The 25239-nt window shown below is 43.1% G+C and overlaps 1 protein-coding gene across 6 annotated transcripts in view; it reads left to right on the top strand.

Annotated features, from left to right (window-relative positions):
• LOC126356293 (uncharacterized) overlaps positions 1–25239 on the top strand; it is a 312745-nt gene that overhangs the window by 136126 nt on the left and 151380 nt on the right. For all 6 annotated transcript variants that reach the window (XM_050007188.1, XM_050007190.1, XM_050007193.1 and 3 more), the window contains one exon: positions 14344–14468. In XM_050007188.1, coding sequence (XP_049863145.1) covers positions 14344–14468 — 125 coding nt within the window. The remainder of the gene's footprint in view (positions 1–14343; positions 14469–25239) is intronic.

Raw genomic sequence — 25239 nt, forward strand, 5'->3', positions numbered from 1 at the left:
TAACAGACTTTCAATTGTTTTTTGAATCATTTACATTCTTGCATGCAGTTCTTTGTTCCTTTGCCTCCGAGGCCCCCCTCAAGCCAAAACACCCAAAGAACAATGCTGTGTCACAGTAGGTAGAGGGATTTACTTGGTGTCGCAGATTGGTGATATCCAGAGCTGATGTGACTTACACTTCACCTGCATGTTCAGAAAATGAGAGCACACACAGTGGGATATCCCACATTTAACAACTACCTAATACTACATTTTCAATCTGCGCCAGCATCTTTCACCAACCTAAGAGGATAAAAATGTAACATGTTATCCTGTAGAACACTATGTTACACTAAAGGCATAGCATGAGGAAAGGCAGAGTGGTTATGTACACAAAAAGTGGAATAAAGTCCCAGGCCATTGACCTCAGTGACTGCATTCAACAAATGTTTGAGTGTTGTATTTTAGTAATAGACTTGGAAAAAGACAAGACAGCAGTTATTGCAGTCCATAGGCCTCCAAGGGGCAATATTTTAAACTACATTAAGCAATTTGGGCGGGGGGGCTCGACTGTATGTCGAGATTGTAAAACAGATATCATCTGGTAGTTCTGATCAATGGATTCTATATTCTAGAGTTACAGCTGCCCAGGTGTAGTTTGATTCTATTGTAAGATTCCCTACAAGACTAGAAGTATGAGGGGGGACACAAAAATAACCAGAATTTCTTTCTAGAAAGCATATACTTTATTTTTTTCAAATACAACTTTAATCTCCTTCGAAGTACTCTCCATTAGCTTTAATACATTTGTCCGAACGTTCATTCCAGTGTTTGAAGCACCTTTTAAGTTCGTCCTCTTTGATACCTGCTAGCACTTTCATGACATTGCCACATTGCGTTTTACGTCTTCCACATCCGCAAAACACTTCCCTCTCAAGTATCTTTTCATCCTCAGGAACAGGAAGAAGTCTGAGGGTGCTAAATGTGGCAAATAGGGTGCGTGGGTCAAGGTAGTCATCTTCGTTGAGGCCAAAAACTGGCGAACGCTGAGAACCATGTGCGTGGGAGCATTGTCGTGATGCAGGAACCACATGCTAGAATCCCACAAAGCCGGATGTTTTCGCGACAAACTTCTGTGAAGCCGTTTCATAACCTCCAAATAGAATTGTTGGTTTACTTTCTGGTTTTCACATGAGCTCCTACTACAACCCTCTGGTGGCACAACCTGCTACTGCAAGTACATGATCTGCAGCATTATGATTCTGGTTACTTTTGGGTCTCTCCTCATAAATAGTGCATCAGCAACTGATAATCTATTTCTATGTTAAATCAATCAGGTGTAATTAAGAGAGGAAAGTAAAATTTCACATACTTATGAATGCTGACTCAGTTATGCTATTCAGAGAGAATTTACGATATGAAGAATGCGAAAAAGTTTACAAAGAGACACAGTAGATGAGAAATTTAGTTCTTACCTGAAATTATTCTTACTATATTATGACTCCAGTTTCTCTTCACAATGGGTCAGGGACAGTGAATGCCAAGAAATAGGTTGGATAATATCTTGGGCAAAAAGGGCTTTATTTAATGCAAATGACTAACTCTAATAAATACTTAAAAATGTGCTATAAGTAGTATTGTTAAATTCTTCAGCGTGTCATCAAAGATGCTAAAACCTTGATTATGCATAAAAAAATCTAAGAACAAGGTTAAAACAATTTGGAACATTATTAGGGATGGAATGAATAAATATGGCAAAGCAAATGATATTGACAGGTGACAGTAGCAGTGAAGCAGATGTCTAATCCAAATCATTGATTACTGAGTTCAGTGAATGCATCCTAACAGTAGTTGAAAACTAGGGGACAAAAATGGTCCATTGAAAGCAGATTCAGTAAACTTACATAGACATGCAGTGCATGCTTCACTGTCAGACTTCAGTTTTGCCAATTCATCTGATATAGAGATCACAAAAATAATTAGATCATTACAAAGTAATAATTCTTCTGGCTATGATGGTGTCTCAGCAAAAGTACTAAAATCTTTTGCTGACTTGAAAATATCACCCTTGAGTTACCTTTGTAACCAATCAGTGAGTCAAGGTGTATTTTCTGAAATACTGAAGTACATCTGCATCTACATATGTTCTCTGAAAGCCATCATATGGTGTGTTGTGGAGGGTTCCTTCTACCACTGCTGGTCATTTCCTCTCCTGTTCACAAATGGAGCAAGGGAAAAATGACCATTTACAGGCTTCCATACAAGGTCTGATTTCTCGTAACGTGTTTTTGCAGTCATTAAATGAAATGTACATTGATGGCTGTAGAACTGTTCTGCAATCTGTTGCAAATCTTAGCTCTCTAAACTTTTCCAATAGTCTTTTGCAAAAAGAACATTTTATTCCTCCAGGGATTCCCATTTGAGTACATGGAGCATTTCCATAATAGTCTTGTGTTGATCAAACCTCATCATCAGTTTTCCACTCCAGTTATTTGTGTGTGGTTTATGAACATTTGTGTCTATAAGTGTCCCATTCTTCTCTTAGAACTGTATTCCTATTGACTCTGCATTTTCCTATATCCTCCTTCACTTGGTGTTCCTACTGATCTTCTACCAGTCACTTCTGTGTTCAACCATTGTTTTGCTATCCTTCCTTTGCCCTTTCATTTGACTTGGCCAACTGTCTCAAATGGGGCCTTGTCATTTTTTCTTTCAAGGGTTTGTATACTCCAGCTTCTTCCCCTAATTTTTTTAAGGGTAACAGTTACTGAACTATATGAAACTAGATCATCGCAACTTCCAAACAGTTTGCATTAGGACATTCAAACAGCATGGTTGGTTGTGGGGCATAATGGGAATTAGTAAGCGCATGCACATGTGCCTTGTTGTTGTTGGCCATTTGTGCATGGAAATGTCATGGTGTGGTGTGCCTGAGCATATAGAATTTGTGAAGCCCTACTATGCCAGCAATAACAGCCCAACTGCAGCTCAAAGGAAGTTTGTGACCAAGTTCAAGCTGAAGACAACCTGTCCAAGTGTGCTAGTAATCAAGATTTTGATTTGCAAGTTTGAGAGAATGGGTAGCACTCGTGATGGCAGTGTTGGCAATGTTGGTCATCCAAAAAGGGTGAAAATGCTTGAAAAACACATGCTGTGTTTCAAACCAGCCCCAGGAAATCAATCATATGAGCTGCACAACAGGTGGAAATCAACCAGGAGACATTGTGACAAATTGTTGTTGAAGACCTGCATCTCTTCCCATATAAAATAGAAATGCATCAGTCATTAAGCTCCAGGGCCATGGAACAGCGGTTGTGTTTCGCCAACACTGTTGTTCACAGAATTGACGAACAGGACTTTGATGTGAATATGGTTTAGTGACGAAGCACACTTTTATTTGGATGGGTTTGTCAATAAGCAAAATAGGTGCATTTGGGAGACCGAGAATCTGCATTTCACCTTCAACAGGTCACTGTTGATGTACAGTGTCCAGTCACGGAATAATCGGTATGATATTCCTTGATGGCACAGTTACTACTGAATGGTACATGAAGATTTTAGTAGATGATTTCATCCCCATTATCCAAAGTGAAACTCATTTTTTCATGATGTGGTTCATGCAAGACAGAGCTTGACCCCATCAAAGCAGGAGAGTGTTTGATGTCATGGAGGACCCAGAAGCCACTGGCATGGGCCTTGATTGGCTGCCATATTCTCTGGATCTGAACACTGCAACTCCTTTTTGTGGGTCTATATTAAAGACAACATGTACAGCAATAACGTCAAAACCATTGCTGAGCTAAAAACAGACATTCAGGAGAGAGACAGGAGGGGCCGAAGGGTCGACCTCCATCGGGCTGGGACACCTGACGGGCGAAGCCGGCATATGGTCTGAAGCGGGCAAGAGTTCCATGTCGGAGGACAACTGGTCGCGGGAAGCGATCGGCGGCGCGTGACTCAGGGAGGCGCCCGGCGGCTGCAGCGACGCGTCCATTGCAGGCGTCACCGGCGGGAGAACAGGCAGCGGCGGCGTCGCGTCGCCATGGGATAAAATGCAAGGCAGCGTCGGTAACACCTGGGGCTGAGGCGAGCCAGTAGAAGGGTCCCCAGGGCGCCGAGTGTACGGCACCGTCGCTTTAAGCAGACGGCGAGCGGCAGATCCCATGTGCGACAGAGGCGCAGCTGATTGAGATGCCGACGCACCTCAGCAGAGGTCCCAAAAACCAGATACATAGCGCTGCTGAGGCAGCGAAGAATGCACCCTTTGAGCCAACGCCGTGAACCTCGATAGTGGCGATAGTAGACAATGTCACCTGGAGCAAAAGCAGGTGTCTGCCGCTGCACAGGAACCTGATGTACATATTCGTAATCGCGGCATCGATTCCGAACCAAGTACAGTGCTGACAAGCAAGTTGTTTCGTTCTCACTATACCCCAATGTCCTTGGTGGAGAAGCTGTAAGACAGATGACTGTAACGAATGTGGTACCACGACCCTGGACTGATCATTATCAGAACGCAACAGCAAAACATCACGTCATACAAAAAGTCTCTCCTTGTGAGCAAAAAATCGGCGAACCAACGGGTCCCCGATCCGTGACTTTGACAAGGACCATTGCGTAGCAACAAAATGCAGAACGGGAGGAAGGACAGGGTCGGCAGCTGTGGCTGTAGCTACACGACGAAAATCAATCGGAAACGATTCGACCATGTCATCAGTTTCCGCATCAATGAACATGCAAGCAAGTTCGGAGGAATCTAATCCCCTATCCTCAGCAACAGGCAAGCGGGACAATGCATCGGCATTTCCATGCTTAGCAGTGGACCGATACAAGATATTGTAGTGGTATTGCGAGAGGAAAATAGACCAGTGAATGAATTTCTGCACTGTACGTGGAGGTACAGGCTTGGTCGGATGAAAAAGTGATGTCAAAGGTTTGTGGTCTGTGATTATGGTAAAGTGATGACCATACAAGAAATCATGAAATGTTGTAACACCAAATACGAGAGCCAATGCTTCTTTCTCGATCTGTGAATAATTTCTTTGAGCAGACGAGAGCAGTTTGGACACAAAGGCAATAGGGCGATCGTGCGATCCATCTTTGCGTGCAAGCACAGCACCGATCTCGAAATCCGATGCGTCCACCATCAACAAAAGTGGCTTCTGGGTATCGAATGGCGTAAGGCAAGTATTGGAAAGCAACGCAGATTTCCACCGGCGAAAGGCGCGGTCGCATTCCGTCATCCAGATGAACGGAACACCCTTACGGCATAAGCGATGAAGCGGAGCTGAAATGGAAGAGGCATGCAGCAGATAGTGGTGGTAGTAATTTATTTTTCCCAGCACACTCTGTAGCTGCTTCAAATTCTGCGGCGAAGGCAAGTCTTGTATGGCATGAAGGTGCGTGGGACTGGGATGTATGCCTTGGGCATTGAGTACATGTCTCAGGTATGGCAAATCACGAGCAAAAACACACATTTTCCTTCCACAAGCGAAGACCATTTTGTCGCAAGACCTGAAATAATGTTCTGAGATTGGCCAAATGTTCTTCTTCCATCTTTCCAGAGATCACAATATCGTCCAGATAATTTGCTGCAGTAGGGACCGACGCACAAACAGTTTGTAGATATTGCTGAAACAATGCAGGGGCAGATGCACACCCAAATGGCAGTCGTTTGAATTGATACAACCCAAGATGTGTGTTAACCACCAAAATGTGCTGGGATTCTTTGTCCACTGGTATTTGCAAGTACGCATCTGCGAGGTCCAACTTCGAAAAATATTTACCCGGGCACAGTTTGTCAAAAAGATCTTCCGGGCGGGGTAAAGGAAAAGCTGCAGTCACTAGTTGTGGATTCACTGTTGCCTTGAAGTCCACACAAAGTCTCAACTTTCCGGAAGGTTTTGGCAAAATTACTAAGGCTGATGCCCAGAGAGAAGCCTGCGCACGTTCAATTACATTTTGTGATTCCAAATCGTGTAATGTTTTTGTGACCTCATCACGCATGCGTGGGGAGCAATTGCGCGCTCTGAAAAATTTCGGTTGCGCGTTTACTTTCAGTTCCAAATGTGCTTTATAGTTCTTAGTGCAAGCGAGGCCCGGTGCAAAAATGTCTGCAAATTCTTCACATAGACGAGAAACACTGTCTGAAGGCACCATCTGGTTCACTGATAGGACCTGATTTACTATAGACAAGTTAAACAACTGAAATAAATCGAAACCAAACAAGTTCACTGCAGAAGAAGAACGAAGGACGTAAAATGACACAAGTTTTGTTTGTCCGTGGTATGTTGCAAGAAGGCTATCACTGTCCTAACACAAGGATCTCTTGACCTGAATAGCTAGTTAACTTAACATTTGCGGCACGCAATGGAGGTGTGCCCAGCAGTTTGTAAGTGTCTTGATTGATCAGTGAAACTGCAGCTCCGGTATCGAGCTGGAATGGTATCACTTTGCTGTTAATGTCCAAGTCTGCAAAAAGTTTATTGTCCTGCTGATGACAAGAGCGACTGTCTAGTGCAACATGAACTGACACTGGTACATAATCACTTGCGACTTGACGGGAGTTCCGGCAATGTCGACGCACACTATTTTTGGGACGAACACAGTCACTGTGAGAGAGAGTGGCACTGCACGGAGTGGATGAACTACATGAATTTCCATGGGTGAAGTTTTGCGAGCCTGAGTATCCTTGGTTCGATTCCGGTGCGAAGCAAAGGGCCTGGAACGGTTTTGAGCTTCCGATCTGAACTTTTTATGGCAAACACTCTGAACATGTCCTTTTTTTATCACAATAAAAGCAAATAGCTTGGCGTGATGGGCAATTCTCATGCGAATGTTTAGTAGCACACTGCGGGCATGATTTGATCACTGCATTTGCTTGCCGGCGCGGCATACGTGGCTGAGAGCCTGGCGGCATCGGCGTGGCCAGGCGTGAGGGCTGTTTACTGCTCCGTGCAGCTCGCCCGGCAGGCCAGTTAACTTGATACACTGCTGGCGATGTTTCAAATGATTCCTGAGCAAAGTCAAGTGTGTCCTTCCGATCCAATATGTCCATAACTTGTTGAAGGGAGGGATTTACTAGTTTCAAAATCTGTTCCCTTATGCGAACAACAGAAACGTTCTGTGCAATTGCATCACGTACCATAGTATCTGAATAAGGGAGTCCACATTGACACTCAAAAGCACACTCCCTAGTACGGCCTTGCAAGGTTGCAACCCACTCCCGATTAGTCTGACCTGCCGTACGTTTTGTATGAAAGAAGGTATACCTTTTCGCAACTACATTGACTGATTCTTTGAAATACGCGTCTAATGCAGACAAAATTTCTTCGTAGGACAGAGTTGCTACGTCGCGGCGGGGAAATAATTTGACTATCACACTGTACGTTTGTATGCCGACCGAAGACAACAAAAATGGCTGCCACTCGTTACCTTTAATTCTGTAGGCGGCGAGATGAATCAAAATTGGCGTGACCACTCTGTCCAGCTTTCCAGTGCAGCATCAAAAGGTCGAAAAGTGGGTGCAACAGCATGTTGTGGCTGCGTTAGTGGTGGAGCGGCGGCTGCCGCATCGTTTTGCATCGCACGTTGACCCTGGACAAGCTGTCCAAAGGAATCCAGGAAGGCCTGCGTCTGCTGATTCTGTAAGCGATAAAATTTGGACAGTACATATGGAGATTGTGGCGAAGCCATTACAGAAGTAAATCAGGGCAATATTGATAAGAACGTGGTTGTGCCTTGTCGCCAATTTTGTGGTTGGCAGGAGAGCCAACACCGTGTTACTAGAGGAGGCCGAAAGGCACGCAATTTAGCTCACGCAGGCTGGTGTGAGGTCTGGAACCGGACAAGGAAATTAGAATTTAGAAACAACGGATGTAGCTGGTGGAATTCTTAACTTTAATCCATTAATGATGAACGTCGGTCTTGATGGTACATAGTTCACAATATCAATAGTAACAGATAATGACGCCTTGCTAGGTCGTAGCAAATTACGTAGCTGAAGGCTATGCTAAACTATCTTCTCGGCAATTGAGAACGTAAGTAGGCAGTGAACCATCACTAGCAAAGTGGGCTGTACAACTGGGGCGAGTGTTAGGAAGTCTCTCTAGACCTGCCGTGTGGCGGCGCTCGGTTTGCAATCACTGATAGTGGCGACACGTGGGTCCGACGTATACTAACGGACTGCGGCTGATTTAAAGGCTACCACCTAGCAAGTGTGGTGTCTGGTGGTGACACCACAAATTGCTTTCCCAAAAATCTAAAAACACAAGTGTAAGATCTCTGTCATTCTCCCAGTATTTCTATAGCACATTCTGAGAGCAAATTTGAGACTCAGCAGTTACAAATTTAGCAGCACACCTCTAAATTGTTTAGTCATCTTTTAATTCAACTTGGTGTGGATTCCAAAGACCTGAGCAGTACTCAAGAAAGGATCTTGCAATTGTTCTGTACACAGTCTGTCTTACAGATGACCTACACTTTCTCCAAATAAATAGAAGTTGATCATTTGCCTTCCCTGCAAATGATTTTATGTGTTCATTCCATTTCATGCTGTTTTATAATGTTACTTTTAGATATTTTGTTTTGATGTAACTGTGCCAAGCAAAACGCAACTAATACTGTATTGAAACATTACAAGTTTGGTTTTCCAACTCATCTGCATTAACCTACATTTGTGGTTTCAGTTGTCTGAGACTGCAGACGTGTGTGGCAGTTGCGTTTGTGTGAGTGTGTGTTGGTGTGTGTATGTGAGTCTATTGCTGACAAAGGCCTTAATGACCAAAAGCTATAATTCTATGAATCTTTTTGTTGTTCCTATCGCGACTCAGCATCTCCAACTTTCCTTCTCTAAAATGGCAACAAACCTACATTTTTTCATATTTAGAGAATGGTGCCATTCATCACATCAAGTAGGAAGTTTGTGCAAGTCATCCTATATCCTTCTATTGTCACTCGGTGATGATTCTTTCCTGTTTTGTAAAGCATAATAAACAAACAGTCATGGACTGCTGCTTACCGTATCATTCAGATTGTTTATATATCAAACAAGAGTTGTCCTATCTCTGAATATGCGGTAGTAACATCAATATACAAGAATAGATACAAGCAACTAACTTTTAATTATATACCAGTCTCTCTCCTTCCCAAATTCTCAGAAATTTTTGACAAAAGTAACAACAGAATGCTGGACCATCTTCCCAAGAATAACCACATAGTAACAGCTCAGTGTGGCATTTGTAAAGACCGTTCTGCTGAGAATGCAATGTATATCTCACAAACTCAGTTCTAGTAGAACTAAACATCAAAAATTACACTGTCGGCATTTTCTGTGAACTTTCCAATGCGTTTGATGGTGCAGATCCTAAAATTCTGCTAGGCAAACTTAAATGGTATGGCAATATACGTACTTACCTCATGTCAAGTCACATCTTAACAATAGCATAAAGAAAGTTAACAAATGAGCCCAAAGGAATGACATTTGAAGTGGGAAATCATTAACTGTGGTATTCAGATAGTTTTAGGGCTTGGCCAAATCCTGTTCTTGTTGTACATAAATGATTTAACCAGGACGTGGAAAAACTCTTCAAAACTTAAGCAGTTTGCTGATGATACAAGTATACTGATAAATTGCCAAAACCGATATGCACCATACTCAGCCAGGAGAATAACAGAACTGTCTTGCAACTGATCCATAACCAACAGTTTGAACATTACTGTTACAAAAACTTGTATTATGCAGTTATGAATAAATAAAAGTGACATGCTAGTACCAACAATGGAGAAAATAGGCAAACACTTGATGAGACTCTACTCGTTATGTTCCTGGGCATCCAAACAAATAATAAAAAGAGGTAGCACCAGCATGCAGATAAGTTAACCAAGAAGCTCAGTCCTACCTGCTTTCCACTCAGAAGTTTTTCTCATTGTATTAATGTGCAGATAGGATGCTTTGCATACTTTAATAACTCAATTTTATCCTATAACATAATCTTCTACAACATTGTAGTTTTTGAAGAGAGTTTAACCCCGGTGTGCTCTTTAGTGTCAGAGCACAGGCTCAGATTATGAAAGGACGGGGAAAGAAACCGGCCATGCCTTTCTCACAGAAATGACCCTGGCACTTTCCTGGAGTGATTTAATGAGATCACTTTATTCTAAAGAAGTGTTCTGTAAGAATATTGTGTAAAGCTGATAATTGGAAATCTAGAAGCTTCATCAGAGACCTAGAGATTCTTATTCTTGTGTGCCAATGCATATACTCAATAATGATATTTGTGGTTAATAAGAAGAGTGAATTTAGGATGGGGTCAGTAATTCACTACCACAATACTAGATGTAGAAATAATTTTCATGTAGGCTAGGCATCCTTTTAGGGTTCAGAATGAAGTTTTACAGTCTGGTGCAAAGGTCTATAACCAGTTGCCAATTACAACATGTACACGTGATAGGTGATCAACCAATAATCAAACAATGAGCATATGAATCATCATTATTCTGCAAGATGACATAATAATAATAATAATAATAATAATAATAATAATAATAATAATGTTGTGTGGCAGTTATATGTTTATTTCAGTACTTTTGCATTGGTTGTAGTCATCTAGGGGTATACTTTATTTCTTCAAGATCTAAAATTAGATGGTCCTGGTCTTCATCTTGATATGATTGAGAACACTAATGCCATTTTAACACTGGTAATTTATTATGAACCCTTTGTTTCAACACCAGTAATATATGACATCACTTTCAAATATGTTTCCATATAAATTGTCTCCTGAACACATAAAATTATGACAAAAATCAATTAACATCAATTAACAATGTGGAGCAATATGTCTGACCTTTTCTTTTCCAAATCAAATTTCAACTAACTACTCACACAATGACGTGAATAACACCCCCAAAGAGTGTACAAGTCAAGAGGTATATATCTGTGTCTTTGACAACATGGATAACATTCTGATTTTATGGAGCAGTTTGTTGTATTAAAATATATGTTTACTTTATATGATTTCATTCTACTTATTTCCACTTAAACTGATTAAGATAAATATCAGGATTATTACCTCTATGGAGTCGACCTATTTTTTTTTATGTAAGTCATACTCAGATGTTTTCATAACATATGAAACATGTAACGAAATTGCAAACCAGGACAAAAATCAATGAGAAACTGAATTTTTGAACAAAAATTGATTGTAAGAATTTGACCAAAGTTGTATCGGACAATTCATCTACTAAAAATCTAGTACTGAACAATCTACTTTAGAAGAATGAGATGGCCATGGGATGTGATGCTGTGGATACGAGGCAGGAGGTTGAACATCCTCAAATATTTAAAAACAAAATAAAAGAATACCTGATTAGCTAATCCTACATTTTATCAGACTACTTGAACTCAAGACTGTAAATTCTGTGGAAGTATAATATTTGTATTATATAGATCCTAACTTTTCCAGTATATAGAGAGGTCATATTAAAATGTAAAGTGACATAAATGTTTTGTTTGAAGTATTAGATAAAAATAGCAGTTCAGTAATATAGGAAGAGGAGCAGTGGCTTTTGTCTCCTAATGTAGTTATATAAAGTAATAACCATGATTATTAGTTTGAACAGATTAGCACTAGACAGAATTCGTTATTAATTTACCTTACAGAAATAGCCAGCACTAGTTACTTCTGTCAGTTAATGTGATGTAATGCCACATTTCACCTCCATGAAGGCTCTACTTTGTGATAACAGTATTATAAAAGGGATAGATTGATACTCACTATATAGTGGAGATAGAGAGTTGCAGACAGACACGATAAAAATGCTGCTATACATTTTATCTTTTGGCAAAAAACCCTTCTTCTGAAGCAGAAAACACACACACATTCATACAAGCATGTCTCACAGACAGATCACTAATGCCTTTGGCTTCTGTGGCTGGATTGAGTCATTACTGCACCTGATGGTATCAGCAAGCAATGTGGTGTTGGGGTGAAGAGGAAATATGTGGCAGAGAGGGGGAGAAAGGCATATTAGAGCATGCATGGACTTGGTAGGAACAGGGTAGTGGCTGCTAGGTGCTGTTGGCAGGTTTTTTTTTGTGGGGGGGGGGGGGGGGGGGGGAGGGGGATGAGGGGGTAGGGAATTGGAAAAGAACTAGTTGGTGTGTTGATGGAATAGAAGGCTGTGTTGTGGTGAAGTGGCAGCATGGAAGGGGTAGGTAAGTGAAGGACAGTGACTAGTGAATGTTGCAGCCAGGGATTATGGGAACATAGCATACATTGCAGGGAGAGTTCCCACCTGCACAATTTGGAAAATCTGGTGTTAGTAGGAAGGATCCAGATGGCGCAGACTGTGAAGCAGTCATCGAAGAAAAGCACAGTGCGTTGGGCAGCACATTTAGCAACTGGGTGGTCCAACTATCTGTCAGCCACAGTTTGTTGGTGGCTATTCATGTGCACAGGCAGCTTGTTAGTTGTCATGCCCATGTAAAAAGCAGCACAGTAATTGCATCTTAGTTTCTAGATCACATGACTGAGTTTGTCAGTAGGCAGACATGCAGCTTGTTAGTTGTCATTCCCACATGAAAAGTAACACAATAGTTGCAGCTTAGTTTGTAGATCACACGACTGCTTTCGCAGATAACCCTGCCTTTGATGAGATACGAAATGCTCACATTGTGTTGGGCCACATGTTCAGTAACTGGGTGATCCAGCTGTTTCTAGGTCACAGTTCATCAGCGGCCATTCATGTGGACAGACTGCTTATTACTCATCATGACCTTGTAGAAAACAGAACCTTGGTAGCAACTTAGTTTGTAACCACATGACTGTTTTCACAGGCAGCCCTTCCTTTCATGGGATAGGAGATACCTGCAAAGTTTGTAAATTACATGACTGTTTTTACGGGTAGCACTGCCTTTAAGAGGAAAGGAGATGCCAGCTGTCTCTTGGCCACTGTTTGTTGGTGACTATTCATGTGGACAGAGAGCTTGTTAGTCATCATATCCAAGTAGAAAGCAGCACCTATCCCATCAAAGGCATGGTTATGTGTGAAAGCAGTCATGTGATCTACAAACAAAGTCTCAACCACTTTACTGCTTTCTACATGGGCATGATAACTAACAAGTTGTCTGTCTACATGAATGGCCACTGATGAACTGTGGCGAATAGACAGATCAACTACTTAATTGCTGAACATGTTGCCCAACACAATGTGCTTCTCTTCAGTGACTGCTTCACAGCCTTTGGCATCTGGATCCTTCCTACCAACACCAGCTTTTTTGAACTGTGCAGGTGGGAACATTCCCTGCAGTATATTCTACATTCCCTTAGCCCTCCTGGCCTCAACTTTCGCTAATCCCTGTTCTCCAATTACGTATCCCTTTCCCTTCTGCCACTCTAGCACAACATAGATCTCTACTCCACCAACACACCCACAAGTCATTTTCCCTTCTCCACTTCTCTCTTTTTCCTCTTCCCTACCCCACCCTCTTACTCTAAACCTTATAACTACACTTAGCATCGCTTAAACTGTCCCCACCATGTACCTGTATGCTCCCACAAGCAGGACTATGCATTCCCTCCCACCTAACTGCTATCACTGGCCGTTTCTGTCCCATGTCTCCTCCTCACACCCATCACCGGACTGCTGCTTCTATCAAGGCAGTCTCAACTCAGTCTGGCCACAGCAGCAAGAAACAGTGGTGATGTGTGTGTGTGAGTGGTGCTTGTGTGAATGTACATTTTCTACTTCACAAGAAGGCCTTTTGATAAAAAGCTCAAATGTATAGCAGTCTTTTGATTGTGCCTGTCGTTTAGTCAGTGTGTCTTCTATATGGTGAATAATAATGTATCCTTCTCATTTACTGCTGTTATTCCATCCTGGAGTTTCCATTGTCTTCTTCATGATAAGATTTTATGGAACATGTGTGAATGCATGAATGAATGCACATTTTAATGATAGTAAAAAATGCAACTTCTTCAAGATAAAGATTAGAAACATAGAGCACCTTTACTGTCAACTGCAGTTATGTATGAAGTACTAAAATAGCTGGTTGAATGAGCAAAATAGAATACAAAATCTTTCTTCTTGTTTTATTATGCAAATAGTTAACATGGTTAGCATCAAAATGATATTATACTAAACACACATCTCCAGTTGTTTAATCATAGTATCTCATTACTTCATTATGAAAAAGCCTAATACCTTCATTGCTAATCTTCTTTGAAAGTACTTCAATTTAAAAAAAAGGCTTTATTTCTACAGTTTAAGTAAATACACTAATTTTCAATCTGCCAAACACTGTTTTACTAGCTGGATTCAGTTTAAGATTCATTGTTTGGTTTTCCTTCTATTCTATTATAGAAGAAACTTCCTGTGTCTGCCCTAGTCCACGGTATCAGCGTCCACAGAGACATGGAAGAAATCTGAAGGAGCAAATGTTCAACGTACGGAGACAGAAGATTCCTTCAGCCATTCAAGAATATGAGGTAATGGTGGTGCAAGACTTGAAATTTTGAATTGTTAAGACTTCTGCATGCAGTTTTTAAAAATGATTTTTACTTTTTTTATTGTTCCCAGAATCAGAGTACACTTACTGATCAAAACATAAGAAGCTATTTAAACAGACAGAAACAGCTTAGAATATCTATGCAAGTATGGGAGAGAGAACATAGAATATTAACTGCAGGAGTAGTTAGATGTAACTGAATTGGAACTGGCGATGTTATAGTATTTCCAGGGAATTTTGTACAATTTTTTATTAGGTTAGCTCAGAATTATAAAAAGAATTCATTTCAGCTTCTAGATAATGGATAATAATCACTGTAACTCATCACAGATATATAGACAGCAAGATGTAATAGCAAATACCAACAGTTAGAAAATACAATGTAAAAAGAAGTAGCATTTTTTTCAAAAACCAACAAATTCTAATAGCACACACTTACAACTAGAAAATACAATGTAAAAAGAAGAAGTACTTTTTTTTTCAAAAACATATATCAGAGTAGAACAACAGGCTCATTTGCTTTCCCATCAGTAGATGTCTTATTTGAGTGTCATGTTAGCAATACTGAGATATGGTATTCAACATAGGACTTTTTTGTGATTAATGTAACCATTTGTGTTTGGTTGAAGCTTAATGTATGAGAAAAGTGGAATTTTTTTCAGATTTAAGATTTCATATGAAACTGTGTGTTTCAAGCCCCATGTAACTAACATAAGTAGTTGTTTCAAACGATGGAAAATCCAGGCTGAAATGTAACACTATTATGAAAAGGAAAGTTTCTACTCACAATATAGCAGAGTTGCTGAGTGTAGTAACATGGTTCACGTTTTCCGTCGCACTTCACATAGCGTAGACCGGGAACTGTGTCCTAGGCATGCCCGATGTGAACTGCCTGAGCACGGCCCATGCTGCCTCATTTGTTGTTGTTGTTCCGCCGGCAGAGGTCACGGCCGAATTCTCGTGTGCCCTCTGGTGGATGGGACTCTACTTGCGGCAACTACCGTCCATGACGCGCCATGCCGATGTGCGCCTCCCGCGATCTTTCTGGTGGCTACTGCACTCCTCCTCCTTCGGGGGGTGAAGCCCCTGTGATCCCCTGCGAAAGAAGGTGGAGCGTCGTGCAGGAGTGATAACCTCCACGTGCATTGGAAGGCTGGAGTCGAGGGGATCTGCCAGCCCTCGAGCTGAAACCTTCGAATACGGCTGGAAGTGACCCACCCGAAGAGGCCCCCGTCATCCCACCACCGGAGCCTGGGACAGAGCGGGAGACAAGCCATCGAACTCCGGATCCTGGGCCACCTCGGAAGAGGCAAGACCTAGTGGCGGGGACGATGGGGAAGGGACGACCACAGGTGAACCAGCCTCCTGAGAAACCGGGCCTGCGAGGGGGGCCAGTTCTCGCTGAGGCATCTCTAACAATGCGATGCCGGTGCTGGAGCTATGGGAGGCTGCTAAGGCTGAGAACCATAGCAGTGCAGCTGAGTCACCAGGGGGAGGGGCGGTAGCATTCCCCGAGAAACCAATACGGGTGACGGCAATGGGGAAGACAGTGCCCGAGGGGTCGGAGGGTGGGAGCCCAAACGTGGACGTAGCTGATTTTGGTGACGACGTACCTCCCAGTCCCCCACCTGCAAGGTATAGAGCCGGCAGCCATTTATGCGCAGGACCACCGCTGGTATCCAACATGGATTGCAACCAAACCCACGTGCCCAGACCGACTTACCCGGTGGAAAGCCAGGTACTCCGTTTTGTGAAGGCTGGCAAGGACCAGGCCGGAGGAGGTGCAGCAGAGTCCTAGGTTGGCACCCGTGGAGGAGCTCTGTGGGGCTGCGTTCTCCCATTGGTGTGGTCCGGTATGCCGTCAGGAAAAACGTCAACGCCTCCTCCGTAGGACATTTGTGCACATACTTTTTCATCTGTGTCTTAGATGTGCGCACCATGCGCTCAGCTTCCCCATTTGATTGTGGATGAAAGGGGGGAGAGCAAACGTGCCGAATACTGAAGCGCCTACAAAAATCCTGAAAGGTCTGCGAAATAAACTGAGGTCCATTGTCCGAGACCAGGGTGACTGGCAGACCTTCCACAGAAAAGATTTTTGCTAGTGCCTGGATTGCAACTTCTGAAGTAGTTGAGGAGCAGCAAACCACATATGGGAATCGGGAATAAGCATCAATGACAATGAGCCAAAAGCCATTGAGAAACGGGCCCGCAAAATCAATGTGAAGACGTTCCCATGCCTGGGTGCAGGCAGCCTCGAGAAAACGCTGACCTGGGAGATGCCTGTTGGCTTCCACACTGGGAACAGGCGGCCACCAAGTGCTCAATTCTCTGTCAATACAGGCAGGGCCAGTACACATGTCTGCGAGCCAAGGGTTTAGTAGTGGAAACACTCCAGTGCCCCTCATGTAATAACGTGTGGACTTCCCTTCGCAAACTTGCAGGAACAACCACGCGAGGAACTGTATCATCAGTAGTCAGAAGGAGAACTCCTTCCAAGAATAAGAGGCGATCTCATAGAACAAAATAATTACGAAGAGGCCTGGAGGTCGGGATGACTACCCCTGCTGAATGAGGTGAACTACTTGCCGGAGAACCGGGTCAGCTGCCGTTTCCCTGGCGACTCGAGAACTATTGATAGGGAAGCCATCAACTGCTTGGCAGGACGCCACATCCAAATGAAAACACATAATCTCCTCTCAATCGAACTTAGGATCTGGGCTCACCGGAAGACAGGAAAGAGCGTGTGTGTTGGCATGCTGTCCGGTAGGGCGAAAATGAATGTCATAATGGTACTTAGAGAGGAACAAGGCCCAGCACTGTAGTCTGTGGGCCTCCCTATCCAGAATCTGAGAGGCGGGGCCAAATAACAATATTAACGGCTTACGGTCAGTGATTAACTGAAACTTCGTGCCATACAGGAAAGGGTGAATCTTGGTAACAGTGTCAACAATGGTCAGAGCCTCTTTTCCCACCTGGGAGTAATGGGCTTGCGCGGGACTAAGAGTTTTAGACGCAAACGCCAGTGGCTGCTTGGAACCATCCGCATTGCGATGGGCCATGACCGCCCCCACCCCATAATGCAAAGCATCTGTAGCCAGGACCAACAGCTTATGGGGGTCAAAAGTAGCCAAACAAGGCGCTGACGTGAGAAGGCCCTTCAACGAGGTGAACGCTCGCTCGCATGCAGGCGACGAATCAAAGGGAACATCCTTGCGCAGCTTGCACAGAAGGCAGGACAGGGGGCAGGCTCTGGTGGAAGCCCTGGGAATGAACTGGTCATAATAGGCAATCTTGCCTAAAAAAGCTTGTAACTCCTTCAGTGAAGCGGGCTGTGGAAGGTCGACGATACCTTGGACCAAACTTCCTAGCAGCTGGACACCGTGCCGAGAGATGGTGTAGCCCACATACTCTATGGACGGTTGGAAGAAGTTTGACTTACGCAGGTTGCAACACAAGCCCATGGACCTGAATTTGAGAAAGAGGGTGTGAAGGTTGTGCAAGTTTTCCTTCGTGCTGTGGCCTGTGACAATTATGTTGTCCAGGTAATTAATACAATGAGGGATGGTCGACGTGACGTGCTCAAGATAATGCTGGAATATCACCAGGGTACTGGATATTCCGAAGGCCACCCACTGGTATCGGTAAAGGCCAAGCGGGGTGTTGACGACCGCCAGCCGTTTGGAGTCCTCATCAAGTGGTATCTGATGATAAGCCTCCGAAAGATCGATTTTTGAGAAATATTGGCCTCCTGCCATGGTGGAAAACAATTCATCAGCATGAGGCAAAGGATAGGTGTCCACCACCAATTGGGAATTAATGGTGGCCTTGAAATCGCCACTAAGACGTAATTTTCCCAAGGGTTTCCTGACAATAACGATTGGCGAAGCCCACTCACTAGAAGAAATGGAAAGAACGACCCCGAGGGCTGTCAGTGGTCGAGCTCTTCTTTGAGCTGAGGGCAGAGAGCCAAGGGGATCTGCCTTGCGCGTAGAAAATGCGGGCAAACCGACGCCTTCAAAGTTAAGTGAGCTTCAAAGTCTGAAACACGCCCCAGGACCTCCTCAAAGATATCCGGAAAGTCAGAGATCAAAGATTCCAATGATTGATAGGGAATGTCTTCGGCGACCAACTGTATGGTGTCAGTGATAGAAAAACCGAAAGCTTGAAAGGCATCCAAGCTAAAAATGTTAGTGGAGCTCGCATCACTGACAACAATGAAAGTAATAGGCCGAGTGACTGATTTGTAACTCACGTCAGTAGTGAATTGACCCAGTAGGGGAATGAACTGTTTACCATAACTGCATAGACGCCGGTAAACTGGGCCAATGGGTGCGACCCAAGGTTAGAGTAAGTTTGTGCATTCAACAAAGAAACTGCCGCATCTGTATCTACTTGCAGTTGTAATCAGCACAACCAAATCGACACACTCGATAAAGAGTTTGTGTTCTGATGCGTCGGGAGCCTGGCCCGATGAAACTTCTTGAATGTCAACGTCCATGTCCTCTGTACCTGCTTCCTTCGATTCTTTGGATGCTGAGTGGCAAACTTTAGCAATGTATCCTTTTCTATCACATTTGCGACAAATGGCCCAATGCTGTGGGCACTCTAAACGATCATGATGTATATAGCACAATGCACAGGACAGTAACAGGGGCCAGCGGCCGGAACTCGGTTTATACGCCGCGCGGGAGCAGCCGTAACGGCCGGATTGTACCACTCGCACATTGTCCACCCCAGACGCAGTGGACGTGGCCGCGCCACGCTGAACCACCGCGACGTCGCACCACGCTTTCAACTGTTGACCTGCAGCGTGAGAGACTTCATACGAGTGAGCAATGGACAGGACTTCCTCAACGGCAGGGTCTTCTAACTGCAGGGCCCGTTGACAGACCTCTCTATCAAGGGCTGAATGAACAATGACGCTGCGCACCATAACATGGGCACACGACTCTTGCGACTACTCCGTGACAAAATAACACTGGCGACTAAGACTGTGCAGGGTAGCGGCCCACTCCCAGTAAGACTGATGGGGCTGCTTCTTGCATTGATAGAACTCGACCCTAGCTGCCACATACCGTCAGGTGGCTTGCGGAATATGGATGTAGATGTAGATGTAGATGTGTGTGGTGGTGATAATATGAAGACAGAAATGAACACAATGCATCAAAAGACAAGGACGGGGGTTCCTGCAATGGCGCTAGCAGCCGCAAAACTTGATACAGCGAGGGAGATATACAAGACAAGAAAAGAGCACAACATACCTCTGCATCGGCAACATGAAACGCCTGGAAATGCTGCCGACGGCGATGTTCATTTGCATCCCAATCCTCCGCCGTCTCCTCACACAGGGGAAAGGGAGGAGGGAACGGCGCTGAAGCAGACTGCGTGGAGAGCAATGCCGGAAGCACTTGTTTCATGGTTGCCATGAGGTCCGTCTGCTGCTCAACCAAAACCCGCACTAAATCCTCCATGCCGTGGATAAGCTGTGAAACTGGAACAACGACGCAACCCGTGGATGAATGACCCTACTCATCACCAATTGTGTTGTAACATGGTTCACGTTTTCCATCGCACTTCACATAGCGTAGACCAGGAACTGTGTCCTAGGCATGCCCGATGTGAACTGCCTGGGCACGGCCCGTGCTGCCTCAGTTATTGTTGTCGTTCCGCCGGCAGAGGTCACGGCCGAATTCTTGCGTGCCCTCTGGTGGATGGGACTTTACTTGCGGCAACTACAATCCGTGACGCGCCGTGCTGATGTGCGCCTCCCATGATCTTTCTGGTGGCTACTGCACTGAGTCTCTCTCTCTCTCTCTCTCTCTCTCTCTCTCTCTCTCTCACACACACACACACACACACACACACACACACACACACACACACACACACGTGCAAATGCAACTAACACACACATGACTACAGCCTCTGGCAGCTGAAACACAATAATAAGTTGTTTCACAGGCTGTTTGAAGGCAATGATGTGCCACATCTAGTAATGTCATGTTTAATAACATTCTGTGGTGTTCAAACAAATTGACTGGCTGGAGTGGCAAGGCAGTTAAGAGATTGGGCTCACAACTTGGAAATTTAAGTTTTCCATGGTTTCCATAAAGTGACTGAGGTGAATACCAGGATGATTTCATTGAAATGGATATGGCTGATTTCCTTCCCAGTTGTTGAAATACATGAGATTGAGCTCTAACTGCAATGATCTTGTTCTTAGTAAAACATTAAAATAATCTTCCTTCTTGAAACCAACCTTTGCATTTATTAATGTTTTACTTTTAGAGATTAATTTTAAAATGCAGTGATGTTTAAATTATTCATTTCAGGAAGACAGTGTATAGCCACAACAATATGTAAAAGTAATTTACAACAGATCTTTACAGTAATGTACTCTTAACCAGATTCTTTTCAGTTAACATTAAGAGCCCATCATCACTACATCTTTTACTCTGATATGGCAGCCACAAAAACCTTCTGTTATGGACAGTCCTTTAAAAGTTAAAGAATAAGCTGTTCAGACAGAAGAAATTTGGACTCTTTTTGTGTGTATAGTTTGTGTATTTGAACCTTTTTTATTCTTGTAGTTCGTATATTCATTTTTTGTGGTAATGTGCTTAATAAATTTTGCACCACCTGTATCTCTGTGAACATGTGTGGGTCTAGGTGCAGGAGGGGATGGAACTACAAAATAAGCCTTATAGAAGTAAACAAAAATATTGTACTGTGGAATAGAAGCAAATCAGTAATTAAAATAATGGTGCAGTCTGTTTGAAAGTGCACATCTATGAAGTCAAAATATACTGTTGGGTAATATTCAACACTGTACTGCTACACCCCATGCATTGTAACATATTGGGATCCTCCTCTATGTCCTGTTCACAATGTACCTAAAATGTTGCTGCTGAAGCCTGTCCCACTCTTTGATGGTAACACCCTGAGATCATCCGTTGCACAAGGAGAGCCTCTGCAACTACATGCAGCAAGTTTAAACTGGTCTGAAGCATACTCAGTCAGGTTCATGTCAGCAGATGCTAAAAGACATTTCATTTACTTGATTTTGGTCTCCTGGAAGAAGGTGTCCATGAGGGGGCAACGTGTATTCGTACATTATTGGCTTGAGGGCTGAACCCATCATGAAAATGTTGACTGTAGAGATGAACAGTGAGCTGAAGGATCCTGTTCTGATGTAGCACAGCCCGCAAAGCACTCTCAATAGTGATGGCAGGTACCTGACATTTTTGCTTGATACCAGATCGAAAATAACTTACCCACCTTCCTTCTGAACCATTGGGACTGCTTGCCTGAGACATTTGTTGGTAAATAACTGCCTCCACACTCTTCTACAACACTGATAAGATATCATACAACTCCTGCCTTCCTCACTGAAAGAAACCCAATGTCATTGATTCAGTATCTGTTCCAAATATTCCCTTTCTCGCCATCTTTAGATTCTAGCCTGGAAGTGACTGTTCTTTATCACAACTGCAGGGCCATCCTCACTCTTCTTTTGTTTAATTGATCTACATCTGATACTCATACAACACAGTTCAGAAATTTTGGTTATGCAGATGACTGGTTAGTAGCTGCCAGTGCAAAATCTTCAAAACAACTGAACAAATACTAACTTCCTATATAGACATCTTAAGCCATACTTCAGCAACTGGAGATTATGACCTAACTCAAATGCAACAGATGTTTCAAGTTTTCATCTGTCCAGTAGATTGGCATGAGGAGCCCTTAATGTCTGTTTTGAAGAAGACAAACTTCACATATCATGCATTCGAAATATCTAGGGATCACATTGGACAGGACACTTTCTTTTAAGGAACACGTCACACAAACAACAGCTAAGCTCAAAAGCAAAAATAGCATTCTCCTTAAGCTCTGTGGCACTAGTTGAGGATTGTCAGCAGACAATTTTCAGGTATCAGTACTCAGATTGGTTTACTTGACAGCAGAGTACTGTGCATCTGTCTGGTGTAGTAATCCATGTGTGGGAAATATAAGTCTGCAACTTAATGAATTCATGCTCATTGTTAGTGGCTCAATAAGATTTACGCCCACTACTGGTTACATGTCTTCAGTCATGTTTCATCTCCTAGTATCAGATAGAAGAATGCACTATTACATGAATGTTGGAAGATTGTTGGCAAACCTGCCCTCACAATATTGAATGATGTTTTCCCTGTGGAGTGATAAAGATTAAGGTCAAGACACTCCACTCATATCACAGCCAGGATTCTTACTGAAAATGAAGTCAGTGCCATTGATGACAGGAAATGCTGTTGACAACAAAATTTACCTCCAAAATGCTTGAAACTGCCCTGCATCTAGGAGAAGTCCTCTGGATTTTACCTGCCATGGGCAGTTTGGTCTATTCTGAAGAGTATCTGAACAGGCCATGGAAAATGTACAGAAACCCTCCACAAATGGGCAAATCTTCATCACCATCTTCTGACTGTGGTGCTGAACAATAGACAGTTGCTCATTTTGTATGAAAATATCCTGCATATACCTACAAGGTCCTTTCGAAGATTTCCTTACAGTGATGAGTGGTGTGATAAGCTATGTAAAAGAACTTTGTATTCATCCATAGCTCATGTTGTTTTTGTTATTTTATGCTAGAGAGCTGTGCTGATATGTAGTAATTTAGTAATCTTTCTATATGTATGCCTATTTTTATGATTCGAAAGTTATTAATGTGTGTCATGTGATAAATACACTGATAAGCCAAAACACTGCCCACCATGATGTTGGGTACCACCTATTTGCATTGTGAGCACGTGGTGTGGTAACAAAAGTATGTACATGGAACAGACATGGATGGGGGATCAGCCTAGTGAAGATATGAGCTGCAAATGAGGATATCCATTGAGATAAGCAACTTGATAAAGGCAAGATTATTCTACGCAGAGCCCGTGTACAAGTATCTTGAAAGCAGTGAAGCTGGTTGAATGTTCATGTGCTACTGTTGTGAGCATCTACGGAAAGACTTAGAAGGACAGTGAATCTACCACTTGGTGCTAAATGAATGGATGGACGTCCATGACTCTTCAAAGAATATGGGGTTCAGAGGCTTGTCTGCTCTGTGAGGAACGATAGATGGTGATCTGTGGCATCTCTGCAGAAAGACCACAATGCTGGTACATGCACAAGGGTTTTGGAGTACACCATTCATCATACATTGTTGTACATGGAGCTCCTCAGCAGACCACCCCTATGTTTTCACATGTTGACCCAATGACATCATCAGTTACAATTGCAATGGCATGAGCTCATTGGGATTTGACCGTTAGTCAATGTAAACGTGTCAGCTCCTTGGGTGAATCACATTTTTGCTACACTAGGTTGATGGTCGTCTCCACAAACACCATCATCAAGGTAAACAACAGCTCGAAATGAGCAGCATGCCATGGATATAGGCTGGTGGGAACAGTATTATGCTGTGGGATACATTCTCCTAAAATTGCATGGGACCTGTGTTAGTAAACAAAGATGCACCGGGATGTGAACCACCTGCATCATTTCAAGCTTGATGTCCTCCCTGAAAGTGATGCAATCTTTGAGTAGTATAACTGTCCATGTCTCAGAGGCAGAATCATGCTACAGTATTTTTTTGAGGAGAATTACAACATTACATTGATGCCTTGGTGATCAAATTGCCTGATGTAAATCCTACAGAACCCATCTGGGTCGCTATCTGATGCCATCATGGCATACACAAATTGCTGACCTGTTAGTGTGTAGCAAAATTCTATGACAGTGATGAACTCAGCTGAATCTGCCCTGTAAAAAAGGACTTTTTTCCATAAGGACACTAGCTGGCCCAAAAGTTCATATGCAGAAACATCTGACTTGAAATAATCCTATCAAGATTATTGCAGACAAAATTTACCAAAAGTTGGCTTCTCCAAATTTTGTGAGCTCCAGCCAGAGTGGTGCATCACAGTTCGTTCAGCAGGAACACACACAGTTTGTGTTTGTACAGCCCATCAAAATTTCAAGTTGATGCTAGCAGCGACTCCAACTAAGGATGACTACAAGAGTTTGTTAGCTAAAAGGTTTGCATTATGGATTCAAAAGATTGCATGCTCTGATGATGTGACCAGTGCCCTGGATTAGAAGTCTTGGAAAGATTTGCAGAAGCTGCATTTGAAAGGAATGACATTGATGAAGCAATTGAATAGAAGAAATGTATACACACTGATGGAGATACCCTGGAGACAAAGCAGTCGATTGAAGAATTTATCTAAAACATTGTGACCAAAATTGTGAATCTCTCACCCCATCATTACATAGCAAAGCATCAAAGCAAGTACCTGAAAGAAACAAAAGAAAATCTAGAATGCGGAAAGCTGGTTGTTCTGGAGGATTTTGCAGAAAATTATTCATATATTGTGCAGGATGCTCCACAAGGCTTCCATTGGGAAGGTGGTCAGGCCTCATCACATCCCTTTGTTATTTATAACAAGGCATTGAGAGGAAAGATCAAGTCTCTTAGCTTCTGCATCATCAGTGACTGCAATGTAATACAGTTGCAGTTCATGTTTTCTGCTCCAAGTTGATTGATCACCTGTGAACCCACTTCGCAGTGCTGAAGCACATCAGCTATTGCAGTGATGGATCAGCTGCCCAATACAAAAATTTCAAGAACTTCATGAATCTATGTCAGCACTACAATGACTTTAGTATCAGTGCAGAATGGAACTTCTTTGCCACAAGTCATGGAAAGTCTCTATGTGATG

This window comes from Schistocerca gregaria, chromosome 3, assembly GCF_023897955.1.
Source record: "Schistocerca gregaria isolate iqSchGreg1 chromosome 3, iqSchGreg1.2, whole genome shotgun sequence".
NCBI lineage: Eukaryota > Metazoa > Arthropoda > Insecta > Orthoptera > Acrididae > Schistocerca > Schistocerca gregaria.